General features: G+C 50.0%; 1 protein-coding gene across 4 annotated transcripts in view; it reads left to right on the top strand.

The window, feature by feature from the left end:
• Positions 1-17,696, top strand: part of stra6 (signaling receptor and transporter of retinol STRA6) — a 69,760-nt gene extending 52,064 nt beyond the window's left edge. For all 4 annotated transcript variants that reach the window (XM_038784194.1, XM_038784196.1, XM_038784195.1 and 1 more), the window contains 5 exons: positions 5,055-5,172; positions 8,720-8,821; positions 11,524-11,687; positions 13,318-13,455; positions 16,285-17,696. In XM_038784194.1, coding sequence (XP_038640122.1) covers positions 5,055-5,172; positions 8,720-8,821; positions 11,524-11,687; positions 13,318-13,455; positions 16,285-16,514 — 752 coding nt within the window. In that variant the 3' untranslated portion in view covers positions 16,515-17,696. The remainder of the gene's footprint in view (positions 1-5,054; positions 5,173-8,719; positions 8,822-11,523; positions 11,688-13,317; positions 13,456-16,284) is intronic.
• Positions 17,697-21,537: the final 3,841 nt, after the last annotated feature.

The following is a 21,537-nucleotide window of genomic DNA, read 5'->3' as shown; positions in this document are numbered from 1 at the left end:
CGGTTTCCTCCCACAGTCCAAAGATGTGCGGGTTAGGTGGATTGGCCATGCTAAATTGCCCTTAGTATCCAAAATTGCCCTTAGTGTTGGGTGGGGTTACTAGGTTATGGGGATAGGGTGGAGGTGTTGACCTTGGGTAGGGTGCTCTTTCCAAGAGCCGGTGCAGACTCGATGGGCCGCATGGCCTCCTTCTGCGCTGTAAATTCTATGATGATATTAACCACAGTCTTTAGGTTACGAATCCAGTCACAATACCGCTGTGGTGATAACCACTGTAGTTATGCGTATTTGCAGTAGGGGGTTGTATGCCTGTACCTGTAATACAGGTTCCTCCGGTAAGCCCCTGCCGGCTAGCTCCGCCCACAGGGAGCTTGTGTATAAATGTATGAGAGCCACTCAGACCCTCAGTCTACAGTTGCAGATGGAGGGACAACATCGTACAACAATAAAGCCTCTATTGAACCAGTCTCTCGGCTTTGAGTATAATTGTTAGCGCTACAACCGCCAAGCCACTATCTTCCCCTGTATTGAAATTTACATAGAATGTTACAACACAGAAACGACTGGCCCCCGGGGCAGCACGGGGGTGCAGTGGTTAGTACTGCTGCCTCACAGCGCCGAGGTCCCAGGTTCGATCCCGGCCCTGCGTCACTGTCCGTGTGGACTTTGCATATTCTCCCCGTGTCTGCGTGGGTCTCGCCCCCACAACCCAAAGATGTGCAGGGTAGGTGGATTGGCCACGCTAAATTGCCCCTGAATTGGAAAAAAAAATAATTGTATACTTCAATTTTTTTTGTAAAAAAAGTCTTGCTACAAAACAGGCTTCAAACGAAGCACCGTTAAAACCCTCCACATTGTGCGGTGCACAGATTAGCCTTAATGCGTCTAATATCTTGGCTTTATTAGTGAAAGGTTACACCGGTTTGAAATGACCCCTATTACAATATCAGACACCGGAATTGCACATTAACCTTCACACTGGGCAACTCCCAAGCTTTTTTTCAACATAGAAATTAGCAGTAGGAGGCCATTCGGCCCTTCGAACGTGCTCCACCCTTCATTATGACCATGGCTGACCATCCAGCTCAGTAACCTGTTGCTGCTTTCCCCCAATATCCTTTTTTTTCCAATTAAGGGGCAATTTAGCGCGGCCAATCCACCTACCCTGCACATCTTTGGGTTGTGGGGGTGGAACCCACGCAGACACGGGGAGAATGTGCAAACTCCACACGGACAGTGACCCAGAGCCGGGATCAAACCTGGGACCTCAGCGCCGTGAATAAATGGGATGTTATTGTTAAAACTATAATCCCTCATTATGTGCCAGGCTTAGCCTGATACAGTTTAAGGTAGCCCACCGGGTACACAGGACGGTGGCCCGGATGTGCAAGTTTTGTGTGGTAGAGGACAGGTGCGCGGGAAGCCCAGCAAATCATGTCCACATGTTTTGGGCATGCCCGAAGCTTGGAGGGTTTTGGCAGGGTTTGGCTGAGGCAATGTCCATGGTGCTAAAAACACGGGTGGTGCCGAGTCCAGAGGTGGCAATCTTTGAAGTGTCGGACGAGCCGGGAGTTCAGGGAGCGAAAGAGGCCGACATCCTGGCCTTTTGCCTCCCTGGTAGCCCGGAGACGGATCATGTTAATGTGGAGGGACTCGAAACCCCCGAGTGTAGAGACCTGGGTCAGTGACATGGCTGGGTTTCTCAGTCTCGAGAAAATAAAGTTCGCCTTAAGAGGGTCAATGGTTGGGATCACCCGGAGGTGGCAGCCGTTCGTCGACTTTCTCGGGGAAAATTAAAATGTCAGCAGATGCAGTATTCCAAAGTGGGGGGGGGGGGGGGGGGGGGGGGGGGGGAAGAGGGCGGGCCAGATTGTTGCTTTCTGGTTGGGGTGTTTGAAGATTGTGATGGGGTGGAAATGTTTATTGTACCATGTTTATGTTGTGTTATTGTTATTATTATAAAAACTTGCAAATATCAAAGCTAAGTGGGAGGAAGAGTTGGGCGAGGATATGGAGATGGGGTTCTGCTGTGAGGTGCTCCGGAGTGTGAACGCCACCACCTCGTGCGCGAGGTTGGGGCTGATACAGCTGAAGGTGGTATACAGAGCGTACCTCACAAGGGCGAGGATGAGCCGGCTCTTTGAAGGAGTAGAAGATGCGTGTGAACGTTGCGGGAGGGGGCCCCGCTAATCACGTTCATATGTTTTGGTCCTGTCCAAAGCTAGAGGATTACTGGAAGGAGGTTTTTAGGGTAATTTCTAAAGTGGCGCGTGTGAAACTGGACCCGGGCCCTTGGGAGGCCATATTCGGGGTGTCGGACCAGCCGGGGTTGGAAAGGGGTGCGGAGGCAAATGTTGTAGCCTTCGCCTCGTTGATCGCCCGAAGGCGGATCCTGATAGGTTTGAGAGCAACCTCTCCACCCTGTGCTCTGGCATGGCGGGTTGGATTGGGGGGGGGTGACCTGTTGGAATTCTTTTTTTTTTTTTAATTTAGATTACCCAATTATTTTTTCCAATTAAGGGGCAATTTAGCGTGGCCAATCCACCTACTCTGCACATTTTTGGGTTGTGGGGGCGAAACCCACGCCGACACGGGGAGAATGTGCAAACTCCACACGGACAGTGACCCAGAGCCGGGATCGAACCTGGGACCTCAGTGCCGTGAGGCGGTTGTGCTAACCACTAGGCCACCGTGCTGCCCCCTGTTGGAATTCTTGACTCTTGAGAAGGTTAAGTTTGAACTGAGGGGAAGGATGGAGGGGTTCTACAATTCAGGGCGTTATTCATTATGCACTTTCAAGAACTGGATAACATCGAACATTGGTTGGGGGGAGGGGGGCTGTGTGTGTTAATGGCGACTATGGGCGATTCCTCATTTCTTTTTGTCATTTGTTTGTGTGAACATGCGGGCTAATGTTTGATGGGAGGATGGGATTGTTGTTATTGATATGGGGATTGACATATTTGTTACTGATTATTGTTTATTGTTGGTGGGTGTAAATTTGGGAGAAAATGTGAAAAAGGAGGAGAATAAAAAATATTAAAAAAAAAAAAATAAAAACTTGCAAATACCCAAATAAAATTATCATTTAAAAAACTATAATCCTCAATTTCTAAACTGTTTTTAATTCATTCTTGGCATCGCGAAATCATTGACACATTGATGAATTGCCGCATTTGCAAAGATGGTGAGGTCTTTGTCTGTCTGAGAGTGAGTTAGTATGTTGGGGTGAGGCAGTGGTGTCGCGATATTATTACTCGTAGCCCAGAGATCCAGGATAGTACCCTGGACTCCTGGATTCATATCCCACCACCACAGATGGTGAAATTTGAATTGAATAACGATCTGGAATTAAACGTCTGATGATGACCATGAAATCATTGTTGTAAAAACCCCACTTGGTTTGCTAATGCCGTTTAGGGGAAGGAAATCTGCCGTCTTTACCCGGTCTGGCCCACATGTAACTCCAGACCCCACAGCAATGTGGTCGACACTTTTTTAAAAAAATAATTTTCATTGAGATTTTCAAAAACATATCCAAAACAGAAAATAACAACAAGAAAACAATATTAACAACAACAAAAAGAAAAACACACTAAGTCCCAAAACCAAACCCCCCCCCCCCCCCCACCAGTAAGTACGAAAAGGAGAGATAGATAAACACCCGGCATATCCAATAAACACATATACACATTTCTCCCTTCCCCCGAAACAAACCCTCCTCCTCGCGCCCCCCCCCCCCCCACCCCCCCCCCCCCCCCCCCCCCCCCCCCCCCGGGGTTGCTGCTGCTGCCGGTCTATTTCCCTACCGTTCCGCCAGGAAGTCCAGGAAAGGCTGCCACCGCCTAAAGAACCCCTGTACTGATCCCCTCAGTGCAAATTTCACCCTCTCCAATTTAATGAACCCCGCCATATCATTGATCCAGGCCTCCACGCTTGGGGGCCTCGCATCCTTCCATTGAAGCAAGATCCTCCGCCGGGCTACTAGGGACGCAAAGGCCAGAACACCGGCCTCTTTCGCCTCCTGCACTCCCGGCTCCACTGCAACCCCAAAAATTGCCAGTCTGTCCTGGCTTGACCCTGGATCCTACCACCCTCAACACCGTCCTTGCTACCCCCTTCCAAAACTCCCCCAGCGCTGGGCATGCCCAGAACATATGGGCGTGGTTCGCTGGGCTCCCCGAGCACCTAGCACACCTGTCTTCGCCCCCAGTAAAACCTACTCATCCTCGTCCCAGTCATGTGGGCCCTGTGCAGCACCTTGAACTGTATGAGGCTAAGCCTCGCACAGGAAGAGGAGGTATTCACTCTTTCCAGGGCATCCGCCCACGTCCCCTCCTCGATCTGCTCACCCAGCTCCTCCTCCCATTTACCCTTCAGCTCCTCCACCGAGGCCTCATCCACCTCCTGCATGACGTGGTACACGTCCGAAATCCTCCCCCCTTCAACCCACACCCCGGAGAGCACCCTGTCCCGTATCCAACGTGGGGGCAGCAGAGGGAACCCCTCCACCTGCCACCTGGCAAACGCCCTAACCTGCATGTACCTAAACATGTTCCCCGGGGGGAGCCCAAACTTCCCCTCTAACTCACCCAGGCTCGTGAACCTCCCCTCCACAAACAGGTCCCTCAACCTCCTAACCCCTGCCCTGTGCCAGCCCAGAAACCCGCCATCGATGCTCCCTGGAACAAACCGGTGGTTCCCCCGTATCGGGGACTCCATCGAGCCCCCACCTCCCCCCATTGCCCCAAAATTTTGAGGATAGCCGCCACCACCGGGCTCGTGGTATACCTCGTTGGAGGGAGCGGCAACGGCGCCGTTACCAGCGCCTCCATGTGGTCGACTCTTAACTGCCCCTCTGAAATAGCCCAACCAAGCCACTCTGTCCAAGGGCAATCACATCCCATGAATACATGTTTTAAAAACTGATCCTTTTCTGTACATGGGGAGGTTGGCAGAGAAACAGCTCAGGAGGACGTGAATATTTTGTCTGTGTTAATTTATGTTTTCAAAAAAAAAAAATCTTGTCTCATTCTTGTGAATCTCCCGTTTAGGTCTCCTCATCCAGCAGGTAGTATTCTTCACGTGTTTCCTCCTGTTTACGTTCCTCATTGTCGTTCCCCTCCTCCAAGGGCATAAACTGCTCGTCTTCAGGGTCCTGGAGAACATGTGGTGAGTTTAAATGTTCAGAAATGTCCCATCTCCTTGTTGCTAAACGGTTCAAAGTCCTTAAATTACACACTGACCCAAATGTTTGGATTTTCCTCCTGACTTTGTCCCTGGCTAATACCTTGCCTTATTTTGACTCGCTGTTGGGGGCCCCCATCTCCCCACCCAAAAGGTGAGGCTCGCTAAAGCTGACGGACTTGCTTGCAAACTTTCGGGCACTGGCTACTGTGGTAGTACGACTAGAGATTACGGTACCTTAGAACCAAGCTGCCATTGGTACAGAAGACTCGCTGCTCATTGGCCCAGGCAAGTCATGTGCCTTTGCCAATTGGCTGTGGCTAGTCATGTGACTCCCCGCCGATTGGCTGAGAGGTTGGTAGCTCCACCTACGAGGCGGGGTATAAGAACCCATACCGGCTGGCAGTCGGCCTTTCTCTGTACGTCCACTGCTGGGCACACATCTAGTGTATTAAAGCCTGTTGTTTGGAACTACTTCACGACTCGAGTCCAATTGATGGTGCATCAGCTACCAAATACCGTCCAGCATTAAAACATGGTTTCCTGACTCACGCTAGACTGCTGTGTTTGAAGATTTGTTTTTAAGGGGAAATTAAATGCTCCACTCTACACTGAGAGAAATCACCCTGAACAATGCCCTTGCAGGTTCCCGACCTGCAGTTCCTGTCAGTATGATTCCTGGCTGGAAGGATTGAATTATTGAATTGTCCTTTATTTTCATGGCCTGATAGAAATAGACCAATCATGCCTTGGACCAAATCCACCATTCAGTCAGGTCATAGTTTAACTATAACTTATCTCCATTCACCTGTCGTGGTTCCATAACCCTGAATACCCAGGCCTTACAAACCTAGACGCGGTGGTTAGCACTGTTGCTGTTGCTTCACAGCGCCAGGGTCCCAGGTTCGATTCCCGGTTTGGGTCACTGTCTGTGCGGAGTCTGCACGTTCTCCCTGTGTCTGCCTGGGTTTCCTCCGGGTGCTCCGGTTTCCTCCCACAGTCCAAAGATGTGCAGGTTAGGTGGGTTGGCCACGCTAAGTTGCCCTTAGTCTCCAAAAAAGGTTAGGTTGGGTTGCTGGGATAGGGTGGAGGCGTGGGCTTAATTAGGGTGCCCTTTCCAAGGGCCAGTGCAGACTCGATGGGCCTAAATGCCTCCTTCCGCACTGTAAATTCTATGATTCCCTCTGTTAAAAGTGGGTGACGCACGGTGGTGCATTGTTGCTTACGGCGCTGAGGCCCCAGGTTCGATCCCGGCCCCGGATCACTGTCCGTGTGGAGTTTGCACATTCTCCCCGTGTCTGCGTGGGTCTCACCCAACAACCCAAAAATGTGCATGGTAGGTGTGGAGTGGCCACGCTAAATTGCCCCTTGAATTGGAAAACAATTATTGGGTACTCTAATTTTTTTTTTCCCACCCCCCCGGTAAGATTTTCAATCAACCTCTTCATCAGCACTTTAGGAAAGAGAGTTCCAAATTTCCATCAAGTTTCATGTGAAAACCCACCTCCTGACATCAGCTCTGAACAGCTTGCCTCTAATTTTAAGGTTATGCCCTTTAAGCATCTTAAGCTTCTCCAATAGTGCTTCGTTCCAGTTCATTCAAGGGGTCCAGGTTGCTGTGGCAACCGGCATGTTGCATTCTGGGGCTACGAATAGCCTTGGTAAAGACTCCAATTTTCTTTCCATCACGTGGCTGAACAGGAGTTGGCGGACGGTGGGACGTTGTTAGCACTGTTGCCTCACAGCGGCAGGGATATGGGTTCAAATTCCGGGCTTGATTGACTGTCTGTGTGGAGTTCACACATTCTCCCCGTGTCTGCGTGGGTTTTCGCCGGGTTCTCCGGTTTCCTCCCACATTCCGAAGGTATGCCGTTTAGATGGATAGGCCACGTTACATCGCCCCTTGGAGTCCAAAGGCGTACGGGGATAGGGCCGGGGAATGGGTCACGGTGGGGTGCTCTTTCAGAAGGTCTGTGCAGACTCGATGGGCCAAATGGCCTCCTTCTGCACTGTAGGGATTCTATTCTATGATTCTATGAATCGCTCCCACTCTGACCGCCTGGCATTGGTGTGTGTTGGAAAGATTTGCATCAACCTAAATTAAAAAAAAAAAATTTAGAGTATCCAATTCATTGTTTCCAATTAAGGGGCAATTTAGCGTGGCCAATCCACCCACCCTGCACATCTTTGGGTTGTGGGGGCGAAACCCACGCAGACACGGGGAGAATGTGCAAACTCCACACGGACAGTGACCCAGGGCCGGGATTTGAACCCAGGTCCTCAGTGCCGTGAGGCAGCAGTGCTAACCACTGTGCCACCGTGTTGCCCTCATCAACCTAAATTTAAGGCGGCGTTAGACAGATTTTTCATTGGTAATGTTGAAGGGTTACGGAGAACAGGCCGGACGGTGGGGTTAATGCCAGGATGAGATCAGCCACGATCGAATGGCGGAGCAGACTCGATGGGCCAAATGGCATAATTCTGCTCCCATATCTTATGAACCTGCATTATGAAAGCACCTTCCTTCGTTGTCATGGGTGTCACTTGAACCCGGAACTTCCAGCTCAGAGGCAGAGAAACTACCCACTCCGCCACATGATCTCCAGAGTCTGCTGGAAGGGTTTAATTATGAGTGAATCTCCCATAAGATCACATCTTATGAGGGTCTTATGAGGGAAGGCTGAGGGACTTGAAGCTGTTTTCGTTAGAGAGAGGAAGGTTAAGAGTTGACTTAATTGAGGCATACAAGATGATCAGATTAGATAGGGCGGACAGTGAGAGCCTTTTTCCTCGGATGGTGATGTCTGGCGTGAGGGGACATAGCTTTAAATTGAGGGGAGGTAGATATAGGACAGATGTCAGAGGTAGGTTCTTTAATCAGAGAATAGTAAGGGCGTGGAATGCCCTGCCTGCAACAGTAGTGGACTCGCCAACACTAAACGCATTCAAATGGTCATTGTATAGACATATGGACGATAAGGGAATAGTGTAGAGGGACCGGACGATAAGGGAATAGTGTAGAGGGACTTTAGAGGGGTTTCACAGGTCGGCGCATCATTGAGGGCCGAAGGGCCTGTACTGCGCTGTAATGTTCTATATTCTATGTTCAACACCGCCCACCTAAGACTATCCTCCAAAGGAGAAATTACATTTCTCCTGATGGTTCGCCTTTCCAGACAGCCGAACACTAAATTCAGCGCCAACTAATCGAAGATTCTAAACTGAGTCCACCAAATATCCAAACATGACAACCAAGCTGGATTCAGCCAGCCCATAATTCTGGAGGGGAAATTGAGGCCAGTTCAAGGCAGCATCTTTCCTGCCGATCTGGATTTAAACTTTATTGCGGTATAAACGTGGCCTTTCCTCAACTCCATAAACCCCCCAACATGCTTGGCCCTCCGGTTTGGCATCATTGCGTCATCTCTGGTTATTTTTGGATGGGCCTCGAATTGAGGCCGATTGATTTGGATGTGCAATGGTCTCTTCTGCTTTTCAATCTCTTCTATTTTTTACTCACTCTCTCTCGAAGGCCTTTCTGGTTAACATTGATCCTGGTGGTGCTGATTCAATACTTGCTCGCTCGATTCCTGTTCCTTCAGAAAGGTGGAAAACATCTGGACATCACGAATAGGTACACGACCTTTTGATGATTGCGGGAGTATTTCCTGGGTATAGCGTTGTTTTTTTTTCTCATTTTAGTTGATTGCTATTATGTTGGATCCATTTCTCAGCCGTGGTATGGTGGGGAGATGTTGGTGTTACTGCTATTGTCACTGGATTAGTAAGCCTCAGACCCAGGGTAATGGGCTGGGAACAAAAACAGAAAATACTGGACAATCTCAGCAGGTCTGACAGCATCTGTAGAGAGAAAAGGAAGCTAACGTTTCAAGTCTGGGCGACTCTTTGTCAAAGCTCTGGGGAGCCAGGTTCAAATCCTGTCACTGCAGATGGTGAAATTTGAATTCAATGAAAATCTGGAATTAAAAGTCTAATGACCATGAAACCATTGCCGATTGTCGGAAAAACCCATCTGGTTCACTAACGTCCTTTAGGAAAGGAAATGAAATGAAATGAAAATCGCTTATTGTCACGAGTAGGCTTCAATGAAGTTACTGTGAAAAGCCCCTAGTCGCCACATTCCGGCGCCTGTCCGGGGAGGCTGGTACGGGAATCGAACCGTGCTGCTGGCCTGCTTGGTCTGCTTTAAAAGCCAGCGATTTAGCCCAGTGAGCTAAACCAGCCCCTGTCAGGAAATCTGCCGCCCTTACCTGGTCTGGCCTACATGTGACTCCAGACCCACAGCAATGTGGTTGACTCTCAACTGCCCCTCAAGGGCAATTAGGGAGGGGCAATAAATGCTGGCGCAGCCTTAGACACCCACGTCCCATGAACAAATAATTTAAAAAGAATCTTATCTCTGAGTCACAGACAAAATGCAGGTTGATACCCCAGTGCAATCCTTTTTAAAAAATAAATTTACAGCGCCCAATTCATTTTTTCCAATTAAGTGGCCAATCCACCTAGCCTGCACATCTTTGGGTTGTGGGGGTGAAACCCACGCAGACACGGGGAGAACGTGCCAACTCCACACGGACAATGACCCAGAGCTGGGATTGAATCTGGGACCTCAGCGCTGTGAGGCAGCAGTGCTAACCACTGCGCCACCGTGCTGCCCTACCCCAGTGCAATCCTGATGTGGCGCTGCATTGTCGGAGGTCATCTTATCAGATGACATGTTAAACTGTCTGCCAAAGGAAGCCCTATGGGACTATGTGAAGAAGACTGGGAGGTTTCCCTCGGGTGACCTGGCCAATAGTTATCCCCCAAGCAGCAAATGATTATGTGGTCATCACAGTGGTTAGTTAGCCCTGCTGCCTCACGGCGCGAGAGACCGGGATCAATTCCAGCCTTGGCTGACTGTGTGGGTTCACACGCTGCCCCCGTGTCTGCGTGGGCTTCTTCTGGGTGCTCCAGTTTCCTCCTACAGTCCAAAGATAGTCATAGAATCGCTACAGTGCAGAAGGAGGCCGCTCGGTGTGAAAGAGCAGCTACCTAGGCCCACCCCCTATCCCTGCAACCCCACCTAACCTGCACGCCCTTGCAGGCCTGCAATCCTTGTGGATTGGCCAGGTACTGTCATGTGACATAGCAGCCTTGACTTTTGGTCGCTCCCCAAATGTTCCCTTTCCGTCCATAACACAAACCCCAGCCTTGTTCAATATTGAATCCCACCGGAGATGGGATTTATTTATTTTTTTTAAGTATTTTTATTAAGGTTTTGCATAATTTTTCATAATGAAACATTAGTAACCATAATAACAAAACAAACTAGAGTGAACATTAACATAGTGCAAAAAGAGAATATACAATAACAATTAAATAGACATTCCCCCACGCGACGCAGTCTTCCCACACCATCCCAATGAAGCACTCCCCCCCCCCCCCCCCCCCCACAGATTGCTGCTACTGCTGACATTTTGCTTTTCCCCGAGAAAGTCGATGAACGGCTGCCACCTCCGAGAGAGCCCTAGCGTAGACCCCCTTAAGGCAAACTTTATTTTCTCGAGGCTGAGAAACCCAGCCATGTTGTTAACCCACATCTCTACACTTGGGGGCTTTGAGTCCCTCCACATTAATAAAATCGTCTCCAGGCTACTAGGGAGCCTCTTTCGCCCCCTGAACTCCCGACTCTTCTGACACTCCAAAGATCGCCATCTCTGGACTCCGCTCTGGGTCACTGTCCGTGTGGAGTTTGCACATTCTCCCCGTGTTTGCGTGGATTTCACCCCCACAACCCAAAGATGTGCCGAGTAGGTAGATTGGTCATGCAAAATTGCCCCTTAATTGGAAAACAATGAATTGGGTACTCGAAATTTATATTTTTTTTAAAAAGGACCAGGTTTGAAGACCAATTGACTTGACTAGCTGAATCCTGGACCAGGCTCCAACTTGAATCGGAACCTTTCAACACCTCATAGCTTGAAGTGTGAAAGCTGACTCCCACGTTTCGAGATCTTCCAAAGGCAGAACTCTGATCCAACCCAGGCAATACTCGTTACAATATTTATTTTTGTGTTCTGTCTGTACCTACCCAATGAAGCTACGAGATTCCAGCAGCCGCCCGTCACTGACACTCCAACCTTTGCACTAAGGGAGTCAATTGTTTGATCAGTACATGGGCGCAGTCATTATTCCTGATGGGCTTTGCTGACCCAACCTTTTTGTTCATTAATGACCTTAACGGTATATAAAAGCTGGTGTTTTTGTGTGTGTGTGTGTGTGTGTGTGTGTGTGTACATACCTTTAATGTGTTGTCCTCCTCTTTCTCTGCAGACGAAGCCTGTACATCTTCACATACCTGCTTTTCACCTTCAATGTCCTGATCGGGGTCATTGCCGGGGTGTGGAGAGTGGTCTTTACAGCTCTGTACAACATTGTTCATTTTTGTCGGTTAGACCTCAGCCTTATAAATCGTGGGGCGGAGTTTTTAGACCCAGGTAACTCTCCGAAGCTCCTTCTTTCATATTCTCTGGTATCATTCTTTAGTTTAACCTCCATTAGTACCTCTTTACTGTACATGTGTTGTGTTTATTTTCAAAGCTGTACACGGAGGTTTGTGATTTTTGCTTGAACCGAAACTGGTCTTGAAGTGTTTGTCCGCAGACAATTTGACCCAATGTTTCCTGTTAAATTCCTGATGCAGGGCAGCACGGTGGCCTAGTGGTTAGCACTGCTGCCTCACAGCTCTGAGGTCCCAGGTTCGATCCCGGCTCTGGGTCACTGTCCGTGTGGAGTTTGCACGTTCTCCCCGTGTCTGCGTGGGTTTCACCCCCACAACCCAAAGATGTGCAGGGTAGGTGGATTGGCCACGCTAAATTGCCCCTTAATTGTAAAAAATTAATTGGGTACACTAAATTTATAAAACAAAAAATTAAAATTCCTGAGGCAACACAAACCAACAGCATGCCTTTATCAATCCAAAATTCTTGTTTTTCTTAACAGATTTAAAAAAAAAAAAATTTAGAGCACCCAATTCAATTTTTCCAATTAAGGGGCAATTTAGCGTGGCTAAATTCACCTACTTTGAAGACAGTGACCCAGAGGTGGGATCGAACCGGGGACCTCAGCGCCGTGAGGCAGCAATGCTAACAACCGAGGCTTCACAACTCCAGGCTCCCAGGTTCGATTCCCCGCTGGGTCACTGTCTGTGCGGAGTCTGCACGTTCTCCCCGTGTCTGCGTGGGTTTCCTCCGGGTGCTTCGGTTTCACCCCCATAGTCCAAAGATGTGCAGGTTAGGTGGATTGGCCATGACAAATTGCCATTAGTGTCCAAAAAGGTTGGGTGAGGTTGCTGGGTTACCGGGATAGGGTGGAGGCGTGCTCTTTCCAAGTGTCGGTTCAAACTCTATGGGCCAAATGGCCTCCTTCTGCACTGTAAATTCTATGACTAATGCCCTTTAGGGAAGGAAATCTGCCGCCCTTACCTGGCCTGGCCAAAATGTGAGTGCGGATCCACAGCAATGTGGTTGACTCTTAACTTCTCTGCAACGCACTCAATTCAAGGGCAATTAGAGATGGGCAACAAATGCTGGCCTGGCCCGACCATGCCATAGAACATTCCAGCGCAGTACAGGCCCTTCGGCCCTCGATGTTGCGCTGACCTGTGAAACCCCTCTAAAGCCCATCGACACCATTCCCTTATTATACATATGTTTATCCAAAGACCATTTAAATGCCCTTAATGTTGGCGAGTCCACTACTGTTGCAGGCAGAGCATTCCACGCCCTCACTACTCTCTGAGTAAAGAACCTACCTCTGACATCTGTCCTGTATCTATCTCCCCTCAATTTAAAGCTATGTCCCCTCGTGCTAGACATCACCATCCGAGGAAAAAGGCTCTCACTGTCCACCCCATCTAATCCTCTGATCATCTTGTATGCCTCAATTAAGTCACCTCTTAACCTTCTTCTCTCTAACGAAAACAGCCTTAAAGTCCCTCAGCCTGCCATATCCCATGAAAGAAAAAATAGTCCTTTGAATCTCAAATTTACTGAACAGCTAGGAACCGATAGCAGATGAGGCCTTTGAATGCTGCATTGAAAATCGCCATTTTTGTTCTTTCTGCAGGCTATCGCTGTTACTCTAGCTTTCTGGAGGTGGAGGCCAGTCAGTCAAATCCAGTGATGAAAGCATTTTGCTTCCTCATTCTCCAGTCCCAATGCTCTGGGAGAAGCTGCAGTGATAATGGCAAATCTGTTGAAGAAGGTCAGTGACGATTCAGTGCAAGGGACAACGGTGGAAACCTAATTGGGAGATTTATTTTTATACGTTTTTGCTTCGTGTGCTCAACAAAGTGTGGCACAGTGGGTTAGCGCCCCTGCCTCTGAGCTAGAAGCCCCGGGTTTGAGTCCCACCCCAGGACTTGACGGCCAAGGAAGGTGCGTTCATCACACGGCCAAACAGGTTGAGTGTCGACCTTCAAAACCCTTCCAAACAGGGCAATGGCTGGCGGTAAGGGCGGGAGAGACGCCTGATCAGCCATGCTTAAGGTACGATTCAGCGACCCCGTTTTCCCAGGCGCAGATCCGAGCGCAACAGGTGGATCATTCACCAGCCCCAAATTGGGCTCCACGCCGATCATGAGTCACCCAACTCACTCTGCCTGGCACAATCTGGGCGAGGTCTAGACCCGGACAAGGCTAATTTCCTGATGGATTCACCCGGCACCCGGGACTCACCGGCTGCCCCTGGGAGGCCTCACCATGGCACCGTTGTGTACTATCCACACAAACGCCAACCAGTCGGAACGGCACCTGGGGTGTCTCCCAGGCCACTGGAGACCCTGGGGCGGTTGGGGACAAGGCAGGGTGGCGCCCTGACACTCCCCCTGTCACCTGGGCACCTTGTCACTACCATCTATGCACCCTGATACTGCCAAGGTGCCTGGGTGGTACTGTCAGGGTGCCTGGGGCACTGACAGTGCCAGGGTGCCCAGGGCCAGGGTGCCCAGGGCCAGGGTGCCCAGGTGCCAGGTTGGCACTGCTAGGGGTCAAGCCCGGGGGTACCTTGCCAGGCAGAAAGGGAACAAGGGAAGTTTCCCGGGGCCTCCCACGGTTTGTGGGGTATGCGGGGGGAGGGGGTGAAAAGAACAGGTGGGTGGAAAGATCGGGAATGCTGGACAAAATGACATCCTGATTTACTCGGAGCCTTTCCTGCTGAAATCCCTCCAAGAGCCGACTTGGTGGGGAGAAACTTGCCGAGGCTTAAAAAAAAACCCCCGATAAAGTGCCGTTGGATAGCGGGGTGTTTCTTAGTGCTCCAGTCACCGAGTAGCACCCCGCTAAAGGCACCATTCAACGGACTTCAACGTGAGTGCGCTGAATCACGCTTTGATGTCGGGGGCACCGCTTGAGGTGTAGCCTCCAACCACAAGCTCGTAATCTGCTCCAGGAAAAGCTAACCATGGGAACAAGCGCAAGCTTTGTCTGCCTCGTACATCACCGGACATGGGGAAAACTCTGTACATCACCGGACATGGGGAAAACTCTATAAATCTAAGAGATCAAAGTTTTTAAAAATAAATTTAGAGTACCCATTTCATTTTTTCCAATTAAGGGGCAATTTAGCATGTTCAATCCACCTACCCTGCACATCTTTGGGTTGTGGGGGCGAAACCCACGCAAACACGGGGAGAATGTGCAAACTCCTCACGGACAGTGACCCAGAGCCGGGATTGAACCTGGGACCTCAGCGCCGTGAGACTGCAGTGCTACCACTGCGCCAGCGTGCTGCCCTAAGAGATCAAAGTTAGGGGTCCATGTCAAGACTACCCAGACCAAGGGGCAGCACAGTGACGCAGTGGCTAGCACTGCTGCCTCAGGCCACCGAGGTCCCAGGTTTGATCCTGGTCCTGGGTCACTGTCCGTGTGGAGTTTGCACTTCCTCCCCGTGTCTGCGTGGGTTTCACTCCCACAACCCAAAAATGTATTTATGTAACCAAAGATAAAGATAGATAGTTTTTTTGAAGAATTAAGGGTTATGGTTAAAGGGTTAAAGAATTATGGTGTCGGGTGGGAAAGTGGAGCTGAGTCCACAAGTCTAGGGGCTGTTTAGCACAGGGCTAAATCGCTGGCTTTGAAAGCCGACTAAGGCAGGCCAGCAGCACGGTTCAATTCCCGTAACAGCCTCCCCTAACAGGTGCCGGAATGTGGCGACTAGGGGCTTTTCACAGTAACTTCATTTGAAGCCCACTTGTGACAATGAGCGATTTTCATTTCATTTTCATTTCTCAAAAGGTCAGCCATGATCTCATTGAATGGCAGAGCAGGCTCGGGCCAGATGGCCTACTCCGAGTTCTTGTGTTCTAATTATGTTATGTTATGTGCAGGGTAGGTGGAATGGTCATGCTAAAGTGCACCTTAAATTAGAAAAAATGAATTGGGTACTCTTAAGTTTATTTTAAAGAACACTACCCAGACCAGATACTACCCAGAAAAACCTGTTCCAGCCCCAGTGATAGGTGACTAATTAAAACAATGCAGTTTGGAGCTACACAGTAGTTAATGGGCTTCAAGGGGGCTCCCAATGTCTGTGTGGAGTTTGCACATTCTCCCCGTGTCTGCGTGGGTTTCACGCCCACAACCCAAAGATGTGCAGGTTAGGTGGATTGGCCATGTTAAATTGCCCCTTAATTAGAAAAAAAATAATTGGGTACTTTAAATTTATTTTTAAAAATTAAATTTGTCCAGTAACTAATTTGATCTACAGTATAATAAAATGTTAGACGTTTATGACCTATGCCACCTTGGTTCTCAATTGCCTCCCATTCCATTGTAAATTACTGTGTTATAATGTAAACGGCCAATGTAAATGTGTCATGCTGTAATTGCAACCTCCCACCACCGGTGGTGCAAAAGAGCCACAATTTTGCATTGGCCTGCTGCCCCATCTGTACTGCAGAGAAACTCCTTAACTTGACCTCACTCCACTTCCTACACTGCTGTACGTTTTGCTACGTGTTGTATATGGGGGCTTTTGTGTGTCCATGAGCCATTGTGAACTATGTGTCTGTGTTTGTTTGTCTTTTTACGGCAGGGATTCAATTGGTGTCTGATCACCAAAATGCGAAGACGACAAAGTCCAAACGAGCTCTGGCGAGATGGTTCTTGATGTACACCCTCCTCAACAATCCTTCGTTGGTGAACTGCAGGAGGTCCGCTACTGATGTAATTACAAACGGGGAGCTGAAAGGTTCCTCCAAACTCAGCACAGATAGTTTTGTTAAATCTGAACTGTGCGAAAAGGCGCAGTCGGATCCTGTATAAATCAGAGCTCCTTGTTGATGCAATCTTCAGCAGCTGGTCAACCGTGTAGTGTGGAGGGGGGAAAAAACCCGTGCATAGGTTGCACATTATTTCCTGATGCAATGATTGGTCACATTTCTCACATTAGATTTTGCCATGTCAACAGTCACGATGTAGTTACAGACTCTGGCCAGTAGGTGGCGCTGCAGGCATGTTTCCAAACAGTCCTCCCAACCCTGTGACCATATTGTACATTTAAAGAACAACTTGTATTCATCAACTAACCTACATCAACCCTAGGGATAATTTTTTTAGTGGTTATATATTTCTAGTATGGTTTACTTGCCTTTCTAGCTCTTGGGTACTGTTACTAATGGTGAGATGGACAGGTTTTCATTTTTTACAGTGACTGACATAACGAGTCGCTCTGGTGAGCTTACACTGTTTAATTGCGTGCAGTGTGCTCTCTAAAGAGATACACAAATCTCCCTGAACATTGTCAATCATTACAGGTGGTAAATGTCTTTTAATGAAACTATTCTGTCCTGCAGTCTTAAGAATCTGGAAAAGAAAACGCAATTTTGCAATTTCTCCAAATTCTATACATTGGGTTTACTAGTTCAGGAACTGTTAAAATAATACGCAAAGTTTTGAAATCTGTTTTGAAAATGCCAAGAATGATCAAAATGAATTGCCTCCACTCTACCCAGAGTGATAGGTGACTAATTAAAACAATGCAGTTTGGAGCTACACAGTAGTTAATGGGCTTCAAGGGGGCTCCCAATGTCCGTGTGGAGTTTGCACATTCTCCCCGTGTCTGCGTGGGTTTCACCCCCACAACCCAAAGATGTGCAGGCTAGGTGGATTGGCCATGTTAAATTGCCCCTTAATTGGAAAAAAAATAATTGGGTCCTCTAAATTTATTTTTAAAAATTTAATTTGTCCAGTAGCTAATTTGATCTATGGTACAATAAAATGTTAGAAGTTTATGACCTATGTTTTAACACCATATTCTCACAGTTCTCCAAAAGTTTGCTTTTTAAGAAAAAAAAATGAACTCTTTCCAGCATGATTTATATTAGTAACATAGAATTTACAGTGCAGAAGGAGGCCATTCGGCCCATCGAGTCTGCACCGGCCATTGGAAAGAGTACCCCACTTAAGCCCACACCTCCACCCTATCCCGTAACCCAGTAACCCCAACTAACCTTTTTGGACACTAAGGGCAATTTAGCATGGCTAATCCAGCTAACCTGCGCATCTTTGGACTGTGGTAGGAAACCGGAGCACCCGGAGGAAACCCACGCGCACACACGGGAAGAATGTGCAGACTCCGCACAGGCAGTGACCCAAGCCGGGAATCGAACCTGGGACCCCTGGCGCTGTGAAGCAACTAAAGTTTTGTTGCTTGTGATCACTGCTGCTGCAATGTAATTATAGCTCAACGCACAGAGTATTTTGGGGGGAATTTCCTATTCTTGCGTCGAGGGAATTGGAAATGAAGCTGGGCACCCTTAAGGCTCAGGACTCAATGAGGTCACTAATCAAAGGTGTGAAATCACGCACTCTGGTATAGCGTACTCCAGAATGTTTGGGAATGATCTCAGCCAGATGTCCCTTGCTGAGATAATTCCAGCTGATGTGAGGGTTAAAATGTTGCCATTATATTTACACATGCCACAGTGTCATTTGCATTGGAGATGTGGTGGACAGCTAACCTTTGCTAGGAAGGAAACTTCATGCTCAGAGGCTGCTGCCAAACCCATCAAACTCTCTGCCTCCAGTGTTTCAAGCAAATTTGAGGATCCAGAGAATCAATAAAACCCCCTTAGATCCATGTATAGACCCATCAAATGCTGCTCAAGTGTGTGACAATCATGGCCAAACCACAAGGTATCTGATTAACCGAGAGTCTTATGGCATGGCTGAATAAAAGAATCACGTTGGCTGGAATTCTCCAGCTGTTTGCTGGGACGGAGTTCTCTGGTGCCGCGGGCAGCGCACCCCTATGCATGGGTTTCCCGACGGCGCGGGGTGGCTTCGATGGCAATTCCCATCGACGGTAGCAGGAGCAGAGAATCCTGCCGCCAGCGAACAGCGTGCCACCAAGAAACGCGTGGCTGGGAGGCTGGAGGACCCCGCCCATTGTCAGAAGTTTCTGAATGCCGCGCATCAGGACAGTTGCAAGAACACCTAATTTCAAAAGGGGATGCTGATTGGTTGGCAAGTCGACTCTGATTGGTCCAGATGTTGCCATGGAGTCAACCTGCCGACCCCAATCAACTCCGATTGACCCCACAGTGCCGCAATGGAGAGTCAACTTGACAACCAATCAGCAACCTTTTCTCCTGCAGTATAAATTGTTGCTCTCTCTCTGAAATTCAATGGGCGGGATTCTCCAACGCCCTCCCCCGCCGGGCCGGAGAATCGCTGGGGAGGCGGTATGAATCCTGCCCCGCCGCCGGCTGCCGAATTATCAGGTGCCGGTTTTTTGGCGGGGGCGGGAATCATGCCGTGCCAGTCGGGGGCCGTTGGCAGCGTCCCCCCCCCCCCCCCCCCCCCCCCCCCCCGGCGATTCACCGCTCCGCCATGGGCTGAGCGGCCGCCCGTTTTCGGCCAGTCCCGCCGGCATAAATTACACAAGGTTTGTACCGGCGGGACATGGCTCTGTGGGCGGCCTGCAGAGTCCCCGGGGGGATCTGGCCCGGGGGGGGGGGGGGGGCCCACGGTGACCTGGCAAGCGATCGGGGCCCGCCAATCTGCGGGCGGGCCTGTGCCGTGGGGGCACTCTTTCCCTCTGCACCGGCAGCTGTAAAGCTCCGCTATGGCCGGTGCGGAGAAGAAACCCACTGCGCATGCGCAGGAATCGCGCCAGCAGCTCTGGGAACACGCTGGAGCTCCCGCGCATGTGCCAACTCGCGCCGGCTGGCGGAGGCCCTTCAGTACCGGTTGGCGCAGCGCCAATCACTCCAGTGCCTGCCTAGCCCCCGAAGGTGTGGAGTGGTTCACGCCACTCTTTGGCGCCGGTACAGCCCGCCCGCCGGATACCGAAGAATCCCGTCCAATATTCTTGCACCTGTCCGGTCACTGTCCGTGTGGAGTTTACACGTTCTCCCCATGTTTGCGTGGGTTTCGCCCCACAATCCAAAAGATGTGCAGGCTGGATGGATTGGCCACGCTAAATTGCCCCTTAATTGGAAAAAAGTAATTGGGTACTCTAAATTTATAAGAAAAAGAAGAATTCCTGCACCTGTCCTGGTGAGTGCATGACGAAAAGCTTCAACAGCATGTCTCTTTTTTTTCAGCAATGCCCAAGTTACCTGCTGCCAAGCGACTGAGGCAGTGCCCTTTCCTCAGATCTAGAAACTGTTGACTAATTTTAAATGGTAGCAAAATTATGAAGCTCTGCTTCAATTATGAAGTGTGTGTGAGCACTTTCGAGATTGGAGATTTGGCCATTCACTCCAGGAAACTAAAGTGAAAATACTTTGCAGATTAGTGATAAATTGTAATCAACCTGAGAGTTGTTCTAGTGTGCAGGAGGTAAAGTCGCCATAGTCCCACATGACCATAGGCTGTTTCCCCTTTGAGGAGGGAGAGCTGACTGGTGGTGATTTAACCTGAGGATCACCACACCTCAGGCGAGGGTCGAGGTTGAGAAGGTTCATTAATAATCTAGTATGTAATTAATCTAGTATGCAACGCAAAACCAGCAGCAGAGTTGTTGAAGTAATTGACATGTTCCTTACAGCATAGTGATACTTTAGAGAACCTTTTTTTTGCTCGGTAATGTTGAAATATAAAGCCCGACAATAACTGAATGAAGGGGAATCTAGTCCATTCTGTTTTGCACTTTCCAAGTGATAGATGTTTGAGCAAATAAAGAGAGAGATTTAGAAGACTTGAATCCATGAGATTCCTTTGATACCAGGCACTATGATGGTAAGTGCAAATGTTTTGCCTGTTACTTGTTGATTTATTTGCCATGTAATCATAGAATCCCTACAGTGCAAAAGGAGGCCATTCAGCCCATCGAGTCTGCATTGACCCTTCAAAAGACCACCCTGCCTAGGCCCAATCCCCCTCCCTATTTCTGTAACCCCACCCACACTTAAAGGGCAATTTAGCACGGCCAATCCACCTAACCTGCACATCTTTGGACTGTGGGAGGAAACCGGAGCGCCCGGAGGAAACCCACGCACACACGGGGAGAATGTGCAATCTCCACAGAGTCACCCAAGGCCTGAATTGAACCCAGGGCCGGGATTCTCCCCTACCCGGTGGGGTGGGGGGTCCCGGCGTGCCGGAGTGGCGTGAATCACTCTGGCGTCGGGTCGCCCCAAAGGTACGGAATTCTCCCCACCTTTAGGGGCCAAGCCCTCACATTGAGGGGCTAGGCCCGCGCCGGAGTGGTTCCCACTCCGCCGGCTGGCGTGAACGGCCTTTGGCGCCACGCCAGCCGGGGCCGAAAGGACTTCGCCGGCCGGCGTAAGTCCGCGCATGCGCCGGTGCGTCAGCGGAAGATAAAGAGTGCCCCCACGGCACAGGCCCGCCTGCCGATCGGTGGGCCCCGATCGCGGGCCGGGCCACTGTGGGGCACCCCCCGGGGTCAGATCGCCCAGCCCCAGGACCCCGGAGCCCGCCCGCACCGCCAATCCCGCCGGTCAGGTAGATGGTTTAAACCACGCCGGCAGGAGAGGCCTGTCAGTGGCGGGACTTCGGCCCAATGCGGGCCGGAGAATCGCCGCGGGGGGCCCGCCGACCGGGACGGCGCCATTCCCGCCCCCGCCGAATCTCGGGGAGGTGGAGAATTCAGGACATGGCGGGGGCGGGATTGACGCTGGTCCCGGGCAATTCTCCAACCCCCCGGTGGGGGGGGGGGGGGGGGGGGGGGGGGGTCGGAGAATCCCGCCCCAGGTGTGACGCTGTAGTGTGGGGAGGCTTGGCCACATTGGGGGGAAGGGGTTGAGTCACCATTTACAATGTTGTTCAATTTTAATGCCTTAGCCTGTTAATCCAGCGCTCTTCCAGATATATAGACGGT

Source organism: Scyliorhinus canicula, chromosome 24 (assembly GCF_902713615.1).
Source record: "Scyliorhinus canicula chromosome 24, sScyCan1.1, whole genome shotgun sequence".
Lineage (NCBI taxonomy): Eukaryota > Metazoa > Chordata > Chondrichthyes > Carcharhiniformes > Scyliorhinidae > Scyliorhinus > Scyliorhinus canicula.
Note: the sequence above shows the minus strand (reverse complement) of the source record. Positions and strands in the feature narration are given on the sequence as shown.